The sequence below is a fragment of the Somniosus microcephalus genome, chromosome 1, assembly GCF_052327205.1.
Source record: "Somniosus microcephalus isolate GS21.2 chromosome 1, FLI_Smic_1.0, whole genome shotgun sequence".
Taxonomy (NCBI): Eukaryota; Metazoa; Chordata; class Chondrichthyes; order Squaliformes; family Somniosidae; genus Somniosus; species Somniosus microcephalus.
The window spans coordinates 417,422,458-417,446,177 of NC_140987.1; the positions used below are offsets into that span (position 1 = coordinate 417,422,458).

General features: G+C 42.7%; 1 protein-coding gene across 2 annotated transcripts in view; it reads right to left on the bottom strand.

The window, feature by feature from the left end:
- LOC147125215 (E3 ubiquitin-protein ligase XIAP-like) overlaps positions 1-16,708 on the bottom strand; it is a 33,111-nt gene extending 16,403 nt beyond the window's left edge. Inside the window, exons 1-4 of one of the 2 annotated variants that reach the window (XM_085999415.1) lie at positions 16,606-16,708; positions 8,388-9,445; positions 5,084-5,183; positions 214-292 (exon numbers count right to left, since the gene is read on the bottom strand). In XM_085999415.1, coding sequence (XP_085855541.1) covers positions 214-292; positions 5,084-5,183; positions 8,388-9,282 — 1,074 coding nt within the window. In that variant the 5' untranslated portion in view covers positions 9,283-9,445; positions 16,606-16,708. Of the gene's footprint in view, positions 1-213; positions 293-5,083; positions 5,184-8,387; positions 9,446-16,453 lie in introns of both variants that reach the window. The other variant, XM_085999407.1, reaches the window with a different exon arrangement.
- Positions 16,709-23,720: the final 7,012 nt, after the last annotated feature.

Consider the following 23,720-nt stretch of genomic DNA (forward strand, 5'->3'; position numbering starts at 1 on the left):
ACCCCATAATATGGTTTGCTCTGGAGCACAGCAATAAATCCGGTCAAGGTCTTGCAAAAGTAGCAACCATTGTGGATGGCTGATTCATATACCCTGGGGCCTGGTTTATCTCAATTAAAATAAGCAAACCTAGAACCTTTATTAAACCACTCGATTCCACTGCTGCCTTGTTTCACAGGAATGTAGCAAAAACATTTCAAGCGTGGAACTTACTGTAGAATTGAAGTGCAATTTCCTCAACTGAACATCATTGACAAAGTCATGGCCTTTCTGTTGAATCAGGAATGCACACCTATTTGGATGAGAGATGTAATCATTTTGCAGGAATTTCTTTCCACCACATATTTATGTTACAAATAGTCAGAAATGTTAATCGGAGCATTGTGTGTTTTTTAACCATTGTTTTAAAAGCTCCCACCAAAATAATGTTGACTGCCCTGCAAGGTCCAGAAACTGTAGCCTGGCTGCAAACGCAAACACATCTGGCTAACTAGCTTCAGAAATTGTGTACACAATTTTCTCTTCTTGAAAGGGTCCCAAGTGGAAAAATAATTTATATCCAAGGAAGTTTATACACATAGCACAAAGTTCCACTTCAGACCTGGTGGCACTGCAGACAACTCGTCTCACGGCTGCACAATAACCTGGTTTTCAAACCTAGAGGGGGGGCAGACAATATTAACTCATAGGAACAAGAGAAGGCCACTAATCCCCTCATTGATTTTTACATTTTGAATTTTTAAAAAATCATTCATGGGACGTGGGCATCACTGCCAAGGCCAGCATTTATTGCCCATCTCTAGTTGCCCTGGGGAAGGTGGTGGTGAGCTGCCTTCTAGAACTGCTGTAGTCAGTGTGGTGAAGCTATTCCCACAGTGGTTAGGAAGGGAGTTCCAGGATTTTGACCCAGTGACAATGAAGGAACGGTGATTATATGTCCAAGTCAGGATGGTGTGGAACTTGGAGGTGGAACTTGGAGGTGGTGGTGTTCCTATGCAGCTGCTACCCTTGTCCTTCTAGGTGGTCGAGGTCACGGATTTCGAAAGGGCTGTCAAAGAAGCCTTGGCGTGTTGCTGCAGTGCATCTTGTAGATGGGACATATTACAGCCACGGTGCGCTAGTGGTGGTGGGAGTGAATGTTTAAGGTGGTGGATGGGGTACTGATCAAGGGAACTGCTCGATAGTGTCAAACTTCTTGGGTGCTGTTAGAGCTGCACACATCCAGGCAAGTGGAGAGTATTCCATCATACTCCTGACTTGTGCCTAGTAGGTGGTGGAAAGGCTTTGGGGAGTCAGGAGGTGGGAGACATCACAGAATACCCAGCCTCTGACCTGCTCTTGCAGCCGCAGTATTTATGTGGCTTGGCCAGTTAAGTTTCTGGTCAATGGTGACCCCCAGGATGTTGATGGTGGGGGGATTCGGCGATGGTAATGTAATTGAATGTCAAGGGGAGGTGGTTAGACACCATTATTGGAGATGGCCATTGTCCATCACTTGTGTAGCACAAATTTTACTTGCCACTTATCAGCCCAATCCTCGATATTGTTCAGGTCTTGCTGTATGCGGGCATTGACTGCTTCATTATCTGAGAAATTGCAAATGGAGCTGAACACTGGAATCAGCAAATATCCTCACTTCTGACCTTACGACAGAGTGAAGGTCATTGATAAAGCAGCTGAAGATGGCTGGGCCGAGGATACTGACTTGAGGAACTCCTGCAGCAATGTCCTGGGGCCGAGATGATTGGCCTCCAACAACCACAACCATCTTCCTTTGTGCTAGGTATGTTGCACCATTCAATTACATCATGGCTGATCTGCATCTCAACTTAAGCATTACGGAACCTAGGTAGGTAAGTTAATAACCTTGCCTAACAAAAATTTATCATAGTTTTGAAATTTTCCATTGACCTAGCCTCAACAGCTTTTTGGGGGAAAAGTGTTCCAGGTTTCCACTACCCTTTACATGACATGCTTTCCAACGTCACCCCTGAACAGCCTAGCACTAATTTTAATGCCCGGTTGTTCTGGACACCACCACCAGAGGAAATCATTTCTCTCTATCTCCCCGATCATATAATTTAATCATCTTAAACACCTCAATTACATTATCCCTTGGTCTTCCATACTGAAGGGACCACAAGCCTAGTCTATGAATCCCATCCTCATAATTTAACCCTTTCAGTGAATCTGTGCTGCATCTCCTCCAAAGCCAATATATTCTTCCTGAGGTGCGGTGCCTAGAACTGAATGCAGTACTCCAGATGGGGTCTGACCAGAACGCTGTACAGCTGCAACACAAGTTCCACCGCTTTGTGTTGCAGCTCTTGAAAAAGGCCAACATTACATTAGCCTTTTTAATTATTTTCCAGCTGTCCAATAGCTTTTAGCAATTTCTGTACTTGGACCCCTAAATCACTGATGATCCACAGTGGCTGACCTCACACTTTTCTACATTGAACTCCATCTGCCACAGTTTTGCCCAATCACTTAATTTATCTTTGTCCCTTTGCAACTTTCTGCTCCTATCTACATTATGCCACCTAACTTAGCGTCATCAGCAAACTTGGATCGAGGGCTCTCTACTCATGTATCCAATTCATTTATAAATGTAGTGAGAAGCGGAGTCCCCGTACAGGTCCCAGGGGATACCACTTGTCACATGCAGCTAATTTGAGTACATATCCATTAACCCTACACTCTGTCTGCTGCCTCCTAACCAATTCCCTATCCAAGCCAATAGGTTGTCTTCAATCCCACACACACTTATTTTTGTTAAGTCTCTTGCATGGAACCTTGTTGAATGCCTTCTTGAAGAACACAAACATCCATAGACAGTCCTTTAACTAAATTTGTTACCTCCTCAAAAAACTCAACTAGGTTTGTTAGACATATCACCCTATACAAATCCATGTTGGCTCTCTGATCAGTTCATATTTCTCCAAGTGCTCAGTCACTCTGTCTCAAATAACAGATTCTAGTAACTTCCCCACAATTGATACTAGATTAATAGGTCTATAATTTACTAGTTTATCTCTCCTACCCTTAAATAATGGATTGACATTGGCAGTTTTCCAATACAGTACAAGAGGACAATTCCTGAATCAAGAGTTTTGGATGATAATGACTTATGCAACAACAATTTCCTCACCTAATTCTTTAAAACCCTGGGGTGGAAACCATCGGGTCCTGGAAATTTGTTTCGCCATTAATCTTTATAAATTTTTTAAATTTATACTGGATCTAGTTATTGCCTCCTCTTCATTTATTTAGTTGTACTTGCATCTCTGGTACTTTATCCTCATCCTCTACTGCACAGTGGCATAGTGGTTAGCACTGTTGCCTCACAGCGCCAGGGACCCGGGTTCAAATCCGGCCTCGGGTGACTGTCTGTGTGGAGTTTGCACATTCTCCCTGTGTCTGCGTGGGTTTCCTCCGGGTGCTCCGGTTTCCTCCCACAGTCCAAAGATGTGCGGGTTAGGTTGATTTGGCTATGATAAATTGACCCTTAGTGTTAGGGGATTAAATACGTGGGGTTACGGGGATAGGGTGGGATATGTGTCGGTGCAGGCTCGATGGGCCGAAATGGCCTCTATCTGCACTGTGGGGATTCTGTGAAGACTGATACAAAGTAGCTATTTAGTAAGTCTGCCGCTTCCCAATTTCAAATGACAAGTCATTTATTGGATAGGGATGAGAGCCTTACCAGATGTTTAGAAACAGGTGATGGGAAACGGACCATTAGTTTAAACTAATCATTTTGTTTTTTAAAATCACATCAGACAAGCTCATACTACATTTTTCTGAATATGGAGAAACTTTCCAGCAAAGGCGCAAGACAGATCACCTGCTGATCCAGGCAGAGAGGCAGTGCATGATAGATAAAATAAAACCAATGTGTCGCTCCTCCAATGGTTTAGCTGGCTTGGACCACAATGTAAAAAAGATTCAGTCCTCAGCTTGAGAGTGAGTGTCGATCTCAGCCTGGGTGTTAGTAAAGATGCTGCATGTGCCATCAGTATCCAAGCTAGGTGGCTGAAACAGCAGCATTGTGATCACCATTCCAGATTGCTGTTCAGCAACTGGAAATGCTTATGTATGGTTTGTGGGCGAGCACCAGTTTGGGCTTGGGCTTGAAGCATTCTCTCCTCTTTCCCACCCCTCATACAACCAAGCAGACGACACTAAAATAATTAACAATTACGCAAGGTACTGGAGGCCAGTCAGCAGCATGGAACTCCACTCTAGCAACAAAAAGACTCAGATTTATATGGCGCCTTTCACGACCACAGGACACCCTGAAGTGCTTTACAGCCAATGAAGTACTTCTGAAGTGTAGTCACTGTTGTAATGTAGGAAATATGGCAGCCAATTTGCACACAGAAAACTCCCACAAACAGCAATGCGAGAATGACTAGATAATCTGTTTTTTCTTCAATAATGTTGATTGAGGAATAAATATTGGCCTGGACACCATGGATAACACCCCTGCTCCTCTTCAAAATAGTGCCATGGCATCTTTCACATCCACCCGATAGGTTTGACGTCTCATCCGAAAGATGGCATCTCCAACAGTTTAGCACTCAAATAATAACAAAATACTGCGGATGCTGGAAATCTGAAACAACAGAATGCTGGAAATACTCAGCAGGCCAGACAGAACTGGAAAAAGCAGCTGTCTCTGCTCCTGCTTAATATCTGTTACATCTCCAGCTTTTTCCAGTACTGATGAAGGGTCCCAGACCTGAAACGTTCACTCTGTTTCTCTCTCCACAGATGCTGCCTGGCCTGCTGAGTATTTCCAGCATTTTCTGTTGTTGTTTCAGTTTAGCACTCAATACTGTAGCATGTCAGCCTAGATTTTTGTGCTCAAGTCTGTGGAGTGGGACTTGAACCCACAACTTTCTGGCTCAGGCGATAGTGCTGCCAACTGAGCCACAGCTGATATGACGAGGAGTAATGTCTTGAAAAGAGGAAAAACAACCATTTGAACCCAATCGAAAGCAGCAAAAATTCAGCAGTAAATGATTTACACAACAGCAACTTCACACAAACAAATAGTTAAACGTATTTGCCATTTTACCCTGGAAACCATTTTGCGTGCTGCTCCCAGGCTTCATCACTGGGTTCCCAATTTCTTAGGCCTCCATCACAGTGAAAACACTTTACATTGTCTTCTTCACCTGAAATTTAAAGTAAAAAAATAGCACATTTTTGGTGATAGTTTACCAAAACATACAGTATATATTGCACAATTTAAGTCCTCCGAATACAAAAGGCTTTTGCAAATTCCTATAAAAATATTTTCATACCATGCTTTTCTCACGAGTGCAATTGGGTGGGGCTCCCCTGAATCCTCAGTAGGTAAGTTTACCAAGTTGAGTGTTACTGGGCCATACAGACCAGCATGGTTCAGGTTCATTGCCCAATCTGTAGGTCACTTGGCCACAGGTGCAGCACTGGAAGTTTGCTGATGCCCCTGGAATTGACAGAATGAGTCACTGAAAATGGTGAGCAAGTCAAAACAAAACCCTCACTTTTGAAGGGAGAAAGGGGAAACATTTTCTACAAACCAAGTACTTCCACAAATTTCCATGAACGTGGGCATGAGAAGTTAGTGACGTTGTAGGTGGGTTTTCCCCACAAGCAAAATTTCAGAAGAGGACAACAGCAGGTTTCAGAACATCTGCATTATCTTCGCTTTATAAAAAATACCAGAATCAAGATTGGCATTCTAAACTTGGGTAATATTAGGAGGCATTTAAATAAGTTCTAAACAAGAAACGTTCATTCAATTGTCTTTATCTTCTTCCACCTCTCCAACAGCTGATTAGCATCTACACACAAAATTACCCCAGTAACACGGTCAGGATACAATACAGCCCACCCACAAGCTGTTAATGGACAATGCCAAATCTCATTCTTTCCACTCAGAAACCAGGGGCACTGATCTGAAATGACTGTAGTTTACAGGAGAACCTCTGCATGTTTGGACCCGTGAAAAGACCGTTTTACTGGCTTTGGATAATTCCTCATGCATGGCGATGACAGGCCAAGTATTCTGCTTCCGAGCACGATCTAACCATTTTGCAATCATTGTGAACACTTGGGTTATTAGCAGCAGGCAGTAAAAGGAATCATTTTATTTCAATCCAATTGTAGGTGTAGTGTTGATTTGTCTCACTGGAGGACCACATGCAGGCAAGTAAAATTTTTTTTTTTTTTTTTTTAAAAAGGGTATTGAAGGTTGGGGTGAGGGGGGGAAGCAAGAGAAAGACAGCGAGAAAACAAAAAAAAGTTAAGTTCTCAAATCAAATTTAAGAGGTTATGCAAAATGGTACCCATGATTGCCAACTAGATAGATGCAGAACCACACAGCCTAAGGCGGCCCCAGATAATCATCTCCGATTGGATTAAGTTAACTGTCAGCTCGGGCATCTTGCAAAGAGTTCTACAATTTATCTTGGCATCCCTGACCTCGGGAGGAAGTTTAACAAAAGCCAGGGTTCCCACTCCTAATAACCCAACTGATCTACTAATATCCTTCAGGGAAGGAAACTTGCTGTTGTTACTCGGCCTGGTCTATAGGTGCCTCCAGTCCCACATCAATGTGGTTGACGCATTAGCCTTCTCAAGTGGCCGAGCAAGCCACTCACTTGCATCAAAAATACAAAGAACTGCAGCAGTTCAAGAAAAGGGCCCACCACCACTTTCTCAAGGTCAACTTGGATTGGGCAATAAATGCGAGACTTGCCAATGACACACACATCCAGAGAATAAAACAAATGTTTTATGCTGGCACCAACAACTGCCTTTGTTAATCATAGTGACCATGTATAACAAGCATAAACCACAATCCCAACTACATTGTTATACATGAAACAAGTAACTATACAAGAAATCTACAGATATTACCACACAAGCAGTACATTTGGTCTAACTAGTCCATGTTACTGTTCACACAAGCAGCAATCTTAATCCGGTGTCTAGCCTGTTCCCAAATCCCTTAACTGGCTTTTCCTTCAATCCCCTATTTAACCTATTCTTCGATGTTGATTTGTGTGTCAATCAAAAATTCTGGCAGTCCAATCGAAACCTGCCTCGCCGCACAGCCCCGCCCACTTTATTGACTGACCGCAGGGCAGCTCAGGGTCACATGGGTCCCGACTTGAACCCCCGCATATTCGGGAACAAACTTCCTGAACCGTGGACATTGTTTGCCCGGGGACACAGTCCCTCATCTGGGGACTGTCCCCAGAAAATAGGGACATCTAGTCACCCTATTTAGGTCCAAAGTGGATGACCTCACACTTGCCTATACTGAAATCCATTTGCCATAGTTTTGCCCATTCACTTAATCTATTAGGTCTTTGTAATTTTATGCTTCTATCTACACTGCTTACAACGCCGCCTATCTTTGGGTCATCGGCAAACTTGGATGTGGCTCTCTATTCCCATCATCTAAATCGTGAATAAAATCTGTGAACACCCGAGGTCCCAACACAGGTCCCTGTGGGAAGCCACTACTCACATCCTGCCTATAAGACTACCTTCCCATTATCCTTACTGCCCGTCTCCTGCCCCACAGCCAATTTCTGAACCAGGTCAACAGTTTGCCTTCAATTCAATGGGCTCCAATTTTAGCTAACCGTCTCTTATCAAATGCCTTCTGGAAGTCCATATAAAATAACATCTATAGACATTTCCCTTGTCCACTACTTTAATCACCTCTTCAAAATATGCAACCAGGTTCGTCAGGCATGACCTACCATTTATAAACCTATGCTGACTTTCTCCGATCAGCTCAAAATTTTCAAGGTGGTCAGTCACTCTATCCTTAATTTATCGACTCTGGTAATTTCCCGACAACAGATGTTAGATTAACTGGTCCAATTCACTGGTTTCCCTCTCACCTTTCTTAAATAGCGGAGTGACATGTGAAATTTTCCAATCTAAAAGGAATGGTTCCAGAATTGAGAGAACTTTGCAAGATCATAGTTAGGGCATCTGCATTATTCTCACCTACTTCCTTGAAAATCCTGGGGTGGAAACCATCTTGTCCTGGGGATTTATCACTCTTCAGTGCCATTATTTTCTTCAGTACTGTTATTTTATTTACATAAATTTTGGTGAGTCCCCATCCCTGATTCAATATTAGTTTGCTTGGGATGTCTGGCATGCTGACCTCTTCCTCTGCTCTAAATACTGATGCAAAGTAATTATAACACATGGCCACCATTTCCTTTTAAAAAAAAAAAAAATACAGCACAATGATGACTTTTGACTTGACAGAAACCGATATTAAATCAAAGTGATTGCTTCAGAAGCACAAATAGAATGAAATATCAAATGCTCAAAGAATTATGCATATTTGAAATTTACAGTACCTGTGCTATAAAATCCAGCTCTTGCAAGGTCGTCAGCATTAAGTGGAAAACGTACTGGGCATTCGAAGGTTTGGAACCGTGAATCAAATGTCTGCTTGTCTGGGTGTTTGGGGAGATCAAAAATGTTTGCTTCTGGTTCACCATTTAATGGCTGGTTAACATCTGCGGTGTTGAAATTTGGGTCAATTGGTATATTTCCAACAGAATGTCCTGAAACAAAAGGGCACATAGGAAAATGCCTCTTGTGCTCAGACATTGCTCGATCTCCTGGTTCCCAATTTTTCATTAACCCACCACAACAAAAGCACTGAACTTGATCATCTCTGCATAAATAATAAAGCCCTGCTTTAGCAAGCTCCCTTGGGGTTACAATGCCATAACTAGGCCAGGTAGTGAAGGTCAAGAGTCTGGCTTCTTCACTGCACATAGCAGGATTCCTGGGTCGTAGATGGGACATGTCTTCGATACTTTTAGATTTTATAGGATCACTCAGAAGTTGATTACGATATTGCCGATCACTATTCGAGTGCCTGCAAGGTCCATTTTCTGAAGGGCAATGACTCGCAGCAGCTGCTTGCTCAGAGTTTCTTATGTCACGAAATGTGACTGGAAAACTGGAGTTTGGTACTTGTTCATTCACACATGAACCGTTAATAAACGGACAAGCTGGGAATAGCTGCCTGTGTTTTCTTACAGCAGAGTCTCCATGTTGCCAGTTTTCTACTTCGCCGCCACAGCTGAAACATCTAACCTGGTCTTTCGTACCAGTATAAAAGAAGCCTGCTCTGGCCAATGTTGCTTCACACACTGGGACATCAGATGGAAAGTTTATAAATGTTTTAAGCCTGAAGCTCTCATTTGAGAGATTGTTTACACAATCTGTATCAATATCCATATTGAAGAAAATATCTTGATCCAATGTGTTTATGAAGCTACAGGTTCGTGGGTCCGTTTTCTTGGGTCTTGATCTTTTCTCGGTACTCAGGTGTCTTTCCAATAATATCAGTTCCAAGAATGGCACAGCCAACTTCTTTTTGCTAAAATTCCACTGTGTGCACCTATCAAAGAGCAAGCGTTCATCATTACAAATCACTTATCCCAGGTTCTGTCTCTGCAACAACTTCAAGCTAAAGCTAATTAAAGCACCAGTTTTCTTACAGTAAATATACATTTTGCAGTTAAAAATAGCAAATTATAAGCACAGACCAGTGAGTAGACATTTGTAAAAAGCACCTAATTTCCAAAAATAATGTTCTTGTAATGCTCACTTCAATTATATGATTTAATTATATCCCTTTAAGGCACTCACTATAACTCAAAAGATCACTCACTGCCTGTAAAAGAAAATCTAGACTGGACAATGTCTGGCTTTTCACCAGTCTTGTACATGGTTTCTAAAACCAGTGGAATTGTACTGATACTTCAAATTGTTGGCCTGCTAATTGTGTTTATGTGGTTAAACATTACTCAGAAACACGATTAGTTAAATCATATACAGCGATAAGCAGATTTTTCAATACTTCTTTGGTTTCAATGGTCTAACATTCGATTGCAAACCAATTCACAACCATTCTTTTAAGACAGAAAAGAGACTTCAGCTCGTCCCAATCCTGAACAACTCTTCATTTTATATTTGATGTTCAGTTTTTAAGTTTCACAAGATGGATTTTAAACTTTAAGATGAAGCACTCTAAACTTAGCAGAATCAACATTCCACATTTCATTCACAAAGATCAGATTGTGAATGATGTAATGGTCTAACCAGTTTGATTTAATTGCCATATTTCCTTTGGAGCAAAAATAATGACTTGATTAAATTGTTAAGCTTTGTATGTTTAATGCAGTGTGCAAAGGAATCACAAATCCCACAAGATGGCCTGGATATTGCCCATTTAGGGTATGTGGGCACCTACTGTTAATTGATATGCATGTATTAACTATCAATGTTTCTCTAAAATGTCAAATTCAGGAGTTACTGGACATGTTGATTTTGACACAAAGTAAGGAATCAGACAGCAGTGGAATTATTTTTTATTTTTTAAACTGAACCTTCACCTGCTATTTTAGCAGAAAAGGACAAAAAAGTCTGAATCACCTATAAAATAACAACCCTCAACTCAGAATTAAGTGCACCCCCACCCTTGGGCTTTTTCCAGGGCCTCTGATATCTCATGATAATGGACCAAAGCTGGGCAAAATATTCTGGCGCAGCTGACCAAGGCAAGAATTTTACTTCTAGTTTTGTATGGAATTGTCCTAACTATACACACCGTTACAGCCTTAGCCCTTCATGTCTCAAACTTCAAGTTCATCTCCCACTTGGCAGCCTTGAGGGGGCAGCATTGTATGGTGCAACCATGCTTGGAATTGCCTGGCCCAAATGCATTACACTGCACTTATCTACACAAAATTCTGCCATGCAAGCCCATTCCCCAATATATCTAGATCCAGCTGTAGACGATTTATTTTGTCTGAGCACGAACATATGACCTGGTACTGGGTAATGAAGTGAGCAGTAGGCAACCTAAAAGTAGGGAAACATTTGGCATACAATGATCACAATTAGATTCTGTATAAATATAGAAGAAAAGAAAAAAGAAAAAGCAAAGACAAGGACAAGAACAAAAAAATTTATAATTGAAATAATGTAAATTGTAGCCCGACAAAAAAGGGACCTATCCCCACAACAAAGGATCCGAAATGGAAAAGTTCAACATGAAATGGAAAGGAGCAAAGTGCATTTTAGTGAGGAAAGACTGGGTTCCATGAATGAACCATGTACTGTATTGCTTACAGCACAGATAATAAGTGAAAGCCAAGATAAATATAAATGTATTGGAAAACAACAAGATAAAAACATGGACATTGGTGTGCAGATACACAGGTCAAAAAATTAACATGAGATAAGGCCATAAAAGGGCAAATGGTATTTTACCTTGAGGTGTAGACTCTCGAAGCATAGAATACACAAGCAAAGAGGTAATATTGAACTTGTACAAGACATTAGACAGACCACAGCTGCAATATGTACAGTTTTAGGCAATTATAGGAAGGAAATGAAAGCAGTAGAAAAAAAGATTGATGGAAATTATTACATCAAGGATCCCAGCTGGTCAGAGACTTGAGGGATTAGGGCCTTTTTCCACGAGAGCCAAGACAGTTGATGATCCTAATCAAGGTCTTCCAACATTAAGGGTTATAATAGGATTGGTCAGTGAGTCAGCAGCAAGAGGGCAGAAATGTGTCGAGGGGGAAGTTACAGATCGTCAGTCAGTAGCAAGAGGGCAGAAACTTATTAATGGGGGAAGTTAGAAAAAACTCCAAGGGTTAGAATGGGGAATTCCCTTCCACAAACCACTGAAACAGAATTAAAATGGAACTAGATAGTGTTTTTAAAAAAAGTGATTGAAGGGTAGGGGAAGCAAGCAGCAGTGTGGGTGGCCCACGTAGAGAAAGGCACTGGCACAAACTTGACAGGCTGAAAAGCAGCAAGGGACATTTACATAGTCCTTCAAAACAAAACAAGGTCCCAAGGTACTTCATATTGTAAACAGACAAGAGAACAACTTGTATTTATATAGCGCCTTTAACGTAGTAAACCGTCCCAAGACGCTGCATAGGACTAACTTAAGAAAAAATTTGACACCGATCCACATAAGGATAAATTAGGGCAGGTGATCAAAAGCTTGGTCAAAGAAGTGGGTTTAAAGGAGCGTCATAAAAAGAAGAAAAAAAGAGGTAGCGAGGCGGACAGGTTTAGGCAGGGAATTCGAGAGCTTAAGGCCCAGGCAACAGAAGGCACGGCCACCAAAGGTTGAGTGATTATAATCAGGGATCCTCAAGAGGGCAGAATTAGAGGAGCGCAGATATCTCAGGGGGGGGGGGGGGGGTGCTGAAAGAGATTAGAGAGATAGGAATCCAGGAAAAAAAAAAGAGGATGGCGTGGCAAAAAAGAAGAAATGGGGATTTTGTGAAGGTTTTTATTAGGAGGACAAAGGTGGAGGGTTTTGGGAGGCAAGCTCCTTCCACTTAGTGTTTGTGGGAAGAATGGAGAGTGCGAGAGCCAAGAGCTTAAAGAGGCAGTTGGTTGTGGAAAAAAGGAGCCTTACCCTTCTAGAGGAGACCAAGCATAGTGGCCCATTTTGGCAGAGGATAATGAGGCCCAGTCGAAATTGATATGGTCAAACCAAACAATGGATGGCTTAGCCAGTTGCACACCAAGTACACATTTACACTCCTTGGAGTTGAGGGTGCGACGTTAGGGGCTATCCTCGACCGATGACACAGGTAGGGGTCAGTGATTTTCCCCCCCAACAAAACGAGGGCATTGAAGTTAGACAGGAGGGAGAGATTAAGTAGCCAGACACAAAGATGTTGACAGGAGGGCGCCCAAGTACAAGGGATGTGAGAAATGAGTGTGGCAGTAAGTGATTACTGAATAGAGCATTTTTTCCCTTTGCCCTCACACCACAAGCCACCCTTCCAGGAAGGATGAATCAAATAAAATGAGAAATGCGTTAGTGTGCTTAAAAAGCAAAAAAAGGCACTTGTGAGCATGACAAATCCACCAAAGTTGAAATACAAAAAAAAAAGTTAAGGATAACAGGGGAAACTCATATTTTTCTTTACTTTATCATCTTAATTTTACTTGATTGGATGCTCTCAGGAGACTGCTTTTAAAATTAAGGAATCTTCCGTGGTGGCTTAATTGATTATACACACACACACAATTTAAAGTGTCCCCCTGCCGTCAGTGATCATTTGAATAGATAAGAGGGAATACATTGGAAATGGATTTTTCAAGCAGGCATTTAACAGTTCCTTAAAAAGGTTTTAGAAAAATTCAAGAATATGGTTTGAGAAGATGTAGCTGTTTGATTCACAGACAGGATACAGAATTACAACAAAAAAGGATGTCGGTTAGACCGCAAGAGTTGGAAGTCATACCACGGGGTACGTATTAGATCCATTTTGGTTCTTGATATAGATTTGGACTTGGGAATAGGGAACATCAGCAAAATTTGCTCATGACAAAAGTAGGTTTGGCAAACAGGTAGGAGACTGTGCAAGACTTCAAAAAAAGACATTAGCAGAATGGACAGACAGGTGGCAGTGAAAAATTAGGCAATACATTTTGGGAGAAATAAAAGCTACAGGAGCATCAACTTATGGGGTCAAGAACACAATTCACTGAACATGCAAGTGCCAGCAGATAAAGCCAAAGAAATCCAATAGAATATTGACTTTAAGAGTAAAATAATGAATTCATACAACACATTAGTTGGGCCACAGTTGAGAGTTTTGGAACACACAATTTAGTAATGATATTGAAGACCCAGAATATTCTGCACAGATTCACTGGGATGATGCCAGAAATGGGAAACTCGTTATGAGGCAAAACCTGAGATATTGTAATTATTTCCACTAGAATAGAAAATGCCTAGAGGATATTTAATTAAGGTTTATTAAAATTATGAAGCATTTTGATCGCGAGTAGGGAAAGACTATTTCCTCTGGTTGTGGAGTCAGTGATGATGTATCAATTTAAAACTAATCACTGATTGAGAGGAGAGGTTGGGTGAAATTTCTTGACAATAGTTGTATGGAATACTTTACCATAGGAAGTCTTTGAAGCAGGGACTTCTTTAAAAGGAAACGCGAGAAATATTTGAAGCAAAGCAAGATTCAGGATTATGGAGAGCACACAGCAGGGGATTGGTTTTCAACTACCTGCATTCTCCCCTATTCAAAATCTCTCATCACCAGCACTTCCGAACCAATCAGCCCAACAAATTACAATATGAGACATTTTTTTAAAAACTTGGCTCCTTCATAGAACTACAAGACCACAGTCAATGTCTTTAGGATGGGAAGAAATTCTCACCAAAAGTTTTCACGCAACATTCCTAATCCAGCTACACCTACTTATCACGGGCTAAAATGGGAGACTGGTCACGAAATAAAAGCCCATGGGATCCAAGATTGGCTCAGAGGCAGGAAACAAAGGGTAATGGTCAAAGGGTGTTTTTGTGACTGGAAAGCTGTTTCCACTGGGGTTCTGCAGGGCTCAGCTGGGTCCTTTGATTGTTGTGGTATGTCAATGATTTGGACTTGAATGTAGAAAGTATGATTAAAAAGTTTGTGGTTGATAATGAAGAAGAAAGCTGCAGACTGCAGGAAGATATCAATGGACTGGGCAGAACAGTGGCAAATGGAATTCAATCTGGAGAAGTGTGAGGTAATGCATTTGGGGAGGGCTAACAAGGCAAGGGAATACACTATAAATGTTAGGACACTGAGAAGTGCAGAAGATCAGAGGGACCTTGGAGTGCATGTCCACAGATCCCTGAAGGCAGCACGACAGGTAGATAAGGTGGTTAAGAAGGCAGACGGGATACTTGCCTTTGTTAGCCGAGGCATAGAATATAAGATCAGGGAGGTTATGGTTGAACTGTATAAAACACGAGTTAGGCCACAGCTAGAATACTGCATGCAGTTCTGGTCACCATATTACAGGAAGGATGTGATTGCACTAGAGGGGGTGCAGAGGAGATTTGTGAGGATGTTAGCTGGGCTGGGGAATTTTAGGTATGAGGAACATAGACATAGAAACATAGAAGATAGGAGCAGTAGGCGGCCATTCGGCCCCTCGAGCCTGCTCCGCCATTCAATGCGATCATGGCTGATCATCCAAATTCAGTACCCTATCCCTGCTTTCTCCCCATATCCCTTGATCCCTTTAGCCTTAAGAAATATATTTAACTCCTTCTTGAATATATTTAATGAATTGGCCTCAACTGTCTTCTGTGGTAGAGAATTCCACATTTTCACCACTCTCTGGGTGAAGAAATTCCTCATCTCTGTCCTAAATGGCTTACCCCTTATCCTTAGACCGTGACCCCTGGTTCTGGACTCCCCGCCATCAGGAACAGCCTTCCTGCATCTAGTCTGTCTAGTCCTGTTAGAATTTTAAGTTTCAATGAGATCCCCTCTCATTCTTCTAAGCTCTAGCAAATATAAGCCTAATCGACCCAATCTCTCTTCATACGTCACCCCTGCCATCCCAGGTATCAGTCTGGTTAATCTTCGCTGAACTCCCTCCATGGCAAGAACATCCTTCCTCAGATAAAGAAAGATCAGATAGGCTGTGGTTGTTTTCTTGGAACAGAGGAGGCAAAGGGGGAGACCGAATTGAAGTGTATAACATTATGAGGAGCGTAGAGTGGATAAGAAGAACCTATTTCCCTTAGCAGAATGGTCAACAACCAGGGGGCATAGATTTAAAGTAATTAATCAGAAGTTTAGAGGGAATTCGAGGAGAATTTCTTTCACCCAGAGGGTGGTTGGGGTCTGGAACTCACTGCCTGAAACGGTGATAGAGGCAGAGACCCACATCACATTTAAAAAGTACTTGGATGTGCACTTGAAGTGCCGTAGCCTACAGGGCTACGGACCAAGTGCTGGAAAGTGGGATTAGGGTGGATAGCTCTTTGTCGGCCGGCACGGACAAGATGGGCCGAATGGCCTCCTTCTGTGCTATACATTTCTATGATTCTATGAAAACAATATATCCTGGAGCGCTGCAACTATAAAGTCAAAAATTGGCATTTTAGTTTCAATGATACCAGCAGCATGTATCTTTGCATTGGCGTGGCTCGCCAACAAATGTCATGATTCTGACGAAACCTGGAAATAAAATCACTCCAAAAAGCAGCTTTCACTCTAAAATAAAGGTCAGACCACACGGCTGACCATGCTCGGAGCGCAAGTGAAGTTTGGCATTCCTCCACAATGCTTAATTGCCCTGTTAATAAACCTGAAACGAACTCAAATCCCAAACAACCAAGGAGCAAAGTACAACCTTGCCTGCACCTACTCGCCATTGCAACGCAGGGAATGGAGTTACATTCCTCATTCAGAACAACAATGCGAAATATTGAAGCAAGGTGGGGTTCCCAAGAAAAATCAGCTCTGATCCGTTTCTGCGTGTAATTAGGAAGCCAACAAATCCGACACCAGTGCCAGCTGAATGCCAGAGAGCCACCAACGACAGCAGAGAGTTTTACCTCAGCCTTATCCTCGTCACACATTAAAGTCAGTCACTCACACCTCGAACAAGGACGATCCTTTTTGCCCACAAGGCCCAGAAACCCTGTGTGCGGTTATCTGTGCCGAACTTCAAGGAGCCTCAGGCTCCAAGACAGAAAACCAAACGCACCGGTTACTCGCACCCGCTCTCAGCAACTTCTGGCTGCGTCACATGAATCGAACGACAAAAATCCTCAATGACCCGACCGAAGGTCCAACCGTCAATCATCGCGAAGAAGGCGGCGATTGGCGGGAAGTCAGGGTGGCCGCCATCTGATTGGTCGAGAAGGAGGCGTGCACGCTGGTAGCACGTGATTCTGCGCTCCGTCGGCGGACGCATGCGTCGTGGGCAGTGCCCCAGACTGGATACTGGATTTTGTTCTGGTGGGGCGACAGGAGATTACATTTCGATGGGACGTCATTTTAACCTTTCTCAGGATGTTCCAGTGCCCGTCGCATCATACGCATTACCCTTGAAGGGCAGTCATTGGCACACAATTGAATCCACAAACAACTACGAGCTGAATGACCTATTTTGGTTGATGTTGATTGAAAGATGAATTTTGGCAAGGAGTCTGGGAGCAGTCTTCTAATATAATTGCAAAATACTGCGGATGCTGGAAGTCTTCTAATGCTGGACTGGAAGCTTTTCCCTCCAACTGAACCACGAGAACAGACAGTTGGCTTCCGCGGCCTGTGGAGACCACAGGGATCAGAGTGCATAGTCGACGGGTGGAAATATTCTTATTTAATTTTATAAGTTTTCTATGGTTTTTTTATAATTTTGTTTTCTATTAGTTGTACCCCGTTAAAAGGGGGCACTTTTGTTAGATTTTTCGGATGATGACACTGGGGCAACTCAGTGTCGTCCTAATTAGTGCATTTAAAAGAGTAGAACAGACAGTTGGGGCCAAAGTTTAACATCATATCTGAAGAATGGCACCGTTGACAATGCAGCACTCAATTCAATTCAAATCGCTTTATTGGCATGACAAGGTACATCTTATGTTGCCAAAGCATCGAAAAACATTCATGGTTGTACACAAAAATACAGATCTATCCATACAGTGTATAAACACTCACTCAAGTACTGTATTGGGTTCTGACGAAAGGTTATCCACCTGAAATGTTAACCCTACCTTCCTTACTTTACAGATGCTGCTTGACCTGCTGAGTGCTTCCAGCATTTTTTGCATTTTGGCAAAAATTGGCAAAAGCGTACATCAGCAATGGGAAATATTTAAACAGGAGATGAAAAGAGTACAAATTAAATAAATTCCAATAAAGGATGGCAGGGGTTCCATGAATAAATAGGAAGATTAGTTCAAATTTGAAACTATAAGAAGCATTTAGTACTTATACGGCAGATAATACAAAAGCAAGCTCGGACAAATAATAAAAAATGAAAGCTACAAAAACTTTTCAAAAAAGTTATATTAAATAAGATATTTAAGTAAACAAATCATTGTGACCTGATGATTTGCTTCTCACCTGAAGGCAGCCCTAGTGGCAGTGGTGTCAACAACATATAGAGTGCCTTTAGCAAAAAGAAATATCCAAGATGCTTCACAAATAGGCATAAGGAAAATGTACACCGAGCCAGGAAGAGGGAGGTCAGAACAATGACCTAAAGCTGGGTCGAAGAAATGGTTCTGAGAGGATTTTAAAAAGGTGGAAGTGGCCGTGACAGCTGAAGGCTGGTGGTGGGGCAAAGGGAGGAGGAATGCACAGAATGCTGGAGTCAGAGGAATTGAGCATTCTGGAAAGGATATAGGGCTGGAGGAGATTGCATACAAGGTAGGTCAAGGCCATGGAGGCATTTATGTGGGCTTTTGAATTTAACATGTTGGAGTACAAGAAGCATCCATGCGTCAGTGAGCATGGTGGTGATGAGCGAGCGGGAGTGCAGGATAGGATAGGTTGTGTCGGAGTTTTGGACAAGCTGGAGTTTATGGAGGGTAGAGGATTGGAAGCCAGCAATGAGATCATTACAATAGTCAAGTCTGAAGGAGAAAAAAGCAGTCTGACAACATAGAGGAATAATAATAATAATCAACTTTATTGTCATTGTTAGTGCACAAGTGCAGTACAATGAAATGTAGGCTTGCGGCTCCCAAGAGTGTACATTTAGATTAAGACATTTAAACATTCAACATACATTTGGCTTGTAATACATTAACATAAACATAACCATAATAAAGTGCATTGGCAGATGTGCAGGCTTTAGAGTTTATTTGTGGAGTTCAGTAGGATGACAACCCTGGGAAAGAAGCTGTTCCTAAATCTGGTCGTACGGGTGCGAATGCATCTGTAGCATCTCCCAGATGGCAGGAGGGCGAACAGACTGTGGCTGGGGTGGGTAGGGTCTTTGATGATGGTCCGTGACCTCCGTAAACAGCGTTTCTGGTATATGTGCTCTATGGTCGGTAGCCGGGTGCCGGTAATGCGTTGGGCAATTTTGACTACCCGCTGCAGGGTTTTCCGGTCATAGTAGCTACAGCTGCCATACCATACTGTGATACAGTTAAGGGTTCAAGAGAATGGTGGAGAGTTTCAGCTGGGTATCATAAGTGTACATGTGACAGCTGACCCTATGCTTGCAGATTATGTAATTGAGGGACAGCATGATGATTCAGAATTCTTTGACGAAATAAGAGAGGGTAGATAAAGGAAATGCAGTGGGTGTGATCTATATGCATTTTTTTTAAAGCCATTTGATAAAGTTCCACATAAGAGACTTATGGCAAAGATAATGTCACATAGACTCAAGGAGAATGTGGCAATATGGATAGAGCAGATTGCTACATACATAGAATTACATGGAATGTACAGCACAGGAACAGGCCATTCGGCCCAACAGGTCTATGTCGGTGTTTATGCTCGACAACTGTCTCCTCCCACCCCGCTTCATCGAACTCAATCAGCATAACCTTCTATTCCTTTCACCATTATGTGTTTATCTAGTTTCCCCTTAAATGCTGCTATGCTATTCATCTTAACTACTCCTTTTGTTAGCAGTTTTTTGTTTTCATACATTATTATGGCTTCTTTCAGTTAAACCCAGTACAATATAACTTTTCTATTAAATCATTTTTAACACACCGCCTTTTGGGCAGGAGTGAATGACATTGTCAAGTTACGTTACGCAATTGCCTTTCTCACATCTTGGGGGGAAAGTACAACTGGAAACACAGTCTCTGCATCTTACACAGTTTCACTAATTGTGAAAAGTAATCGTTAGTAAATCAAGTACCCACATGAAAAACATGACCTCAAAAATTATTGCTTGCATGACGGACTGCAAAAAAGATTTCTCCCTCGTTCTGTGGGGGATAGATTGAAAGACAAAAAGCAAAGGATCAGGATAAAAAGGTTTCCCAGAATGGAAAGATGTGGTGTTGTTCCATGGAGATCTGTGTTGGGATTGCTTTTACTTACTATATACATAAATGATCTAGACTTAGGAATGAGGGAACGATATTGAAATTTGCTGGTGACACCAAACTGGGCAGGGTGGTATATCAAGTTGTGACAAGGATAGTGAAATATTGCAAGGCCGTAGATTGCCTGGCAAGATGGGCAGATAGGTGGCATTTGCAATCCAGTGTAGAAAACATTAAGTAATACATTTTGGAAATAAGAACAGGGAAAAAGAAATCATAGAATTATAGAAATTTACGGCACAGAAGGAGGCCATTCGGCCCACTGTGTCTGTGCCGGCAGAAAAAGAGCTCTCCAGCCTAATCCCACTTTCCAGCTCTTGGTCCATAGCCTTGTAGGTTACTGCACTTCAAGTGCATATCCAAGTACTTTTTAAATGTGGTGAGGGCTTCTGCCTCTACTGCCCTTTCAGACAGTGCGTTCCAGACCCCCACCACCCTCTGGGTGAAAACAATTTTCCTCAACTCCCCTCCAATCCTTCTAAATTACTTTAAATCTATGCTCCCTGGTTATTGACCTCTCTGCTAAGAGAAAGATGTCCTTCCTATCCACTCTATCTAGGTCCCTCATAATTTTATACACCTCAATTAAGTCTTTCCTCAGCCTCCTCTGCTCCAAAGAAAACAACCCCAGTGTCATAGAGTCATAGAGTTTTACAGCACAGAAAGAGGCCCTTCGGCCCATCGTGTCTGCGCCGCCCATCCATCCCTGTCCAGTCTAATCCCATTTTCCAGCATTTGGTCCATAGCCTTGTATGCAATGGCATTTCAAGTGCTCATCCAAATGCTTCTTGAATGTTGTGAGGGTTCCTGCCTCCACCACCCTTTCAGGCATTGAGTTCCACATTCCAACCACCCTCTGGGTGAAAAAGTTCCTCCTCAAATCCCCTCTAAATCTCCTGCCCCTTACCCTGAATCTATGCCCCCTTGTTATTGACCCCCCCACTAAGGGGAAAAGTTCCTCTTTATCTACCCTATCTATGCCCCTCATTATCTTGTACACCTCAATCAGGTCCCCCCTCAGCCTTCTCTGCTCCAAGGAAAACAACTCCAGCCTGTCCAGCCTCTCTTCATAGCTGAGGCGCTCCATCCCAGGTAACATCCTGGTGAATCTTCTCTGCACCCTCTCCAAAGCAATCACATCCTTCCTATAGTGAGGCGACCAGAACTGCACACAGTACTCCAGCTGTGGCCTCACCAGCGTTTTGTACAGCTCCATCATAACCTCCCTGCTCTTATATTCTATGCCTCGGCTAATGAAGGCAAGTATCCCATATGCCTTTTTAACCACCTTATCTACCTGCTCCGCTGCCTTCAGGGATCTATGTACATGTACACCAAGGTCCCTCTGACCCTCTGTACTTCCTAGGGTCCTACCACTCATTGTGTATTCCCTTGCCTTATTTGTCCGTCCAAAATGCATCACCTCGCACTTTTCAGGGTTAAATTCCATTTGCCACTTTTCCGCCCATCTGACCAACCCGTTTATATCGTCCTGTAGCCGGAGGCTTTCCTCCTCGCAATTTACCACCCCACCAATTTTCGTGTCATCTGCGAACTTACTGATCATACCTTTTACATTTTCATCCAAATCATTTATGTAGATCACAAACAATAAGGGACCCAGCACCGATCCCTGAGGTACCCCACTGGACACAGGCTTCCAGTCACAAAAGCAACCTTCGACCATCACCCTCTGCCTCCTGCCACTCAGCCAGTTTAGGATCCAACGCGCCAAGGCACCCTGGATCCCATGGGCTCTTACCTTCTTGACCAGTCTCCTATGCGGGACTTTGTCAAAAGCTTTACTGAAGTCCATGTACACCACATCCACAGCATTTCCCTCATCCACCCCACTAGTCACCCCCTCGAAAAATTCGATCAGATTTGTTAGACATGATTTACCCTTGACAAAGCCATGCTGACTATCCCCGATTAATCCTTGCCTCTCCAAGTGGAGATTAATTTTGTCCCTCAGAATTTTTTCCAATAATTTCCCCACCACAGATGTTAGACTCACTGGCCTGTAATTCCCTGGTTTATCCCTGCTACCCTTCTTGAATAATGGTACTACGTTAGCTGTTCTCCAGTCCTCTGGTACATCCCCTGTGGCCAGAGAGGTTCTGAAAATTAGTGTCAGAGCCCCTGCAATCTCCTCCCTTGCCTCCCACAGCAGCCTGGGATACATCTCGTCCGGGCCTGGGGATTTATCCACTTTTTGGCCCGCTAAAACCGCTAGCACCTCCTCCCTCTCGATGCTAATATGTTCAAGTATGTCACAGTCCCCTTGCCCGATTTCTATGTCTGCATCGTCTTTCTCCATAGTGAACACAGATGCAAAAAATTCATTTAAAACCCCGCCTACATCCTCTGGCTCTACACACAGATTGCCACTTTGGTCCCTAATGGGCCCTACCCTTTCCCTGGTTATCCTCTTGCCCTTAATATACTTATAAAACATCTTAGGATTTTCCTTTATTTTGCTCGCCAGTGTTATTCCATGGCCCCTCCTCGCCCTCCTAATTTCTTTTTTAAGTATGCCCCTGCACTTTTTATAGTGCAATCCAATCTTTTCTCATAGCTAAAATTCTGCAGTCCTGGTAACATCGTCGTAAATCTCCTCTGTACCCTCTCTAGTGCAATCACATCCTTCCTGTAATGTGGTGACCAGAACTGTACGTAGTACTCTAACTGTGGCTGAACTAATGTTTTGTACAGTTCAAGCATAACCTTCCTGCTCTTATATTCTATGCATTGGCTAATTAAGGAAAGTATCCCGTTTGTCTTTTTAACCACCCTATCTACCTATCTTGCTACCTTCAGGGATCTGTGGACATGCTCTCCAAGGTCCCTCTATTCCTCTACACTTCTCAGTATCCTACCATTTATTGTGTATTCCTTTACCTTGTTAGCCCTCCCCAAATGCATTGCCTCACACTTCTCCGGATTGAATTCCATTTGCCACTGTTCTGCCCACCTGACCAGTCCATTGATATCTTCCTGCAGTCTACAGCTTTCATCCTCGTGATCAACCACACAGACAGTTTTTGTATCATCTGCAAACTTCTTAATCATGCCCCCTACATTGAAGTCTAAATCATTGCTACACACCACAAAAAGCAAGGGACCTAGTACTGAGCCGTGCGGGACCCCACTGGAAACAGCCTTCCAGTCACAAAAACATCCGTCGACCATTACCCTTTGCTTCCTGCCACTGAGCCAATTTTGGATCCAACTTGCCACTTTCCCTTGGATCCCATGGGCTTTTACTTTTCTGACCAGTCTGCCATGTGGGATCTTGTCAAAAGCCTTGCTAAAATCCATGTAGACGACATCAAACATGCTACCCTCATCGACCCTCCTTTTCACCTCCTCAAAAAATTCAGTCAAGTTAGTCAGATACGACCTTCCCTTAACAAATCCATGCTGACTGGCCTTGATTAATCTGTGCCTTTCTCAATGATGATTAATACTGTCCCTCAGAATTTTTTCCAATAATTTGCCCACCAATGAGGTTAGGCTGACTGGCCTATAATTACTTGGTCTATCCCTTTTTAAACAATGGTACAACGTTAGTAGTCCTTCAGAAATATACCTTAAATTATAAGACTTTAAAAGGCAGAACTAAAACGGCCCTTATCAAAGTCACAAATGACATCTTATGTGGCTGTGACCTTGGTAAACTATCCCTCCTCATCCTTCTCGACCTGTTTGCAGTCTTTGACACGTTTGATCACACCAACCTCCTCCAACACCTCTCATCTGCTGTCCAGTTGGGTAGGACTGCACTCGCCTGGTTCCATTC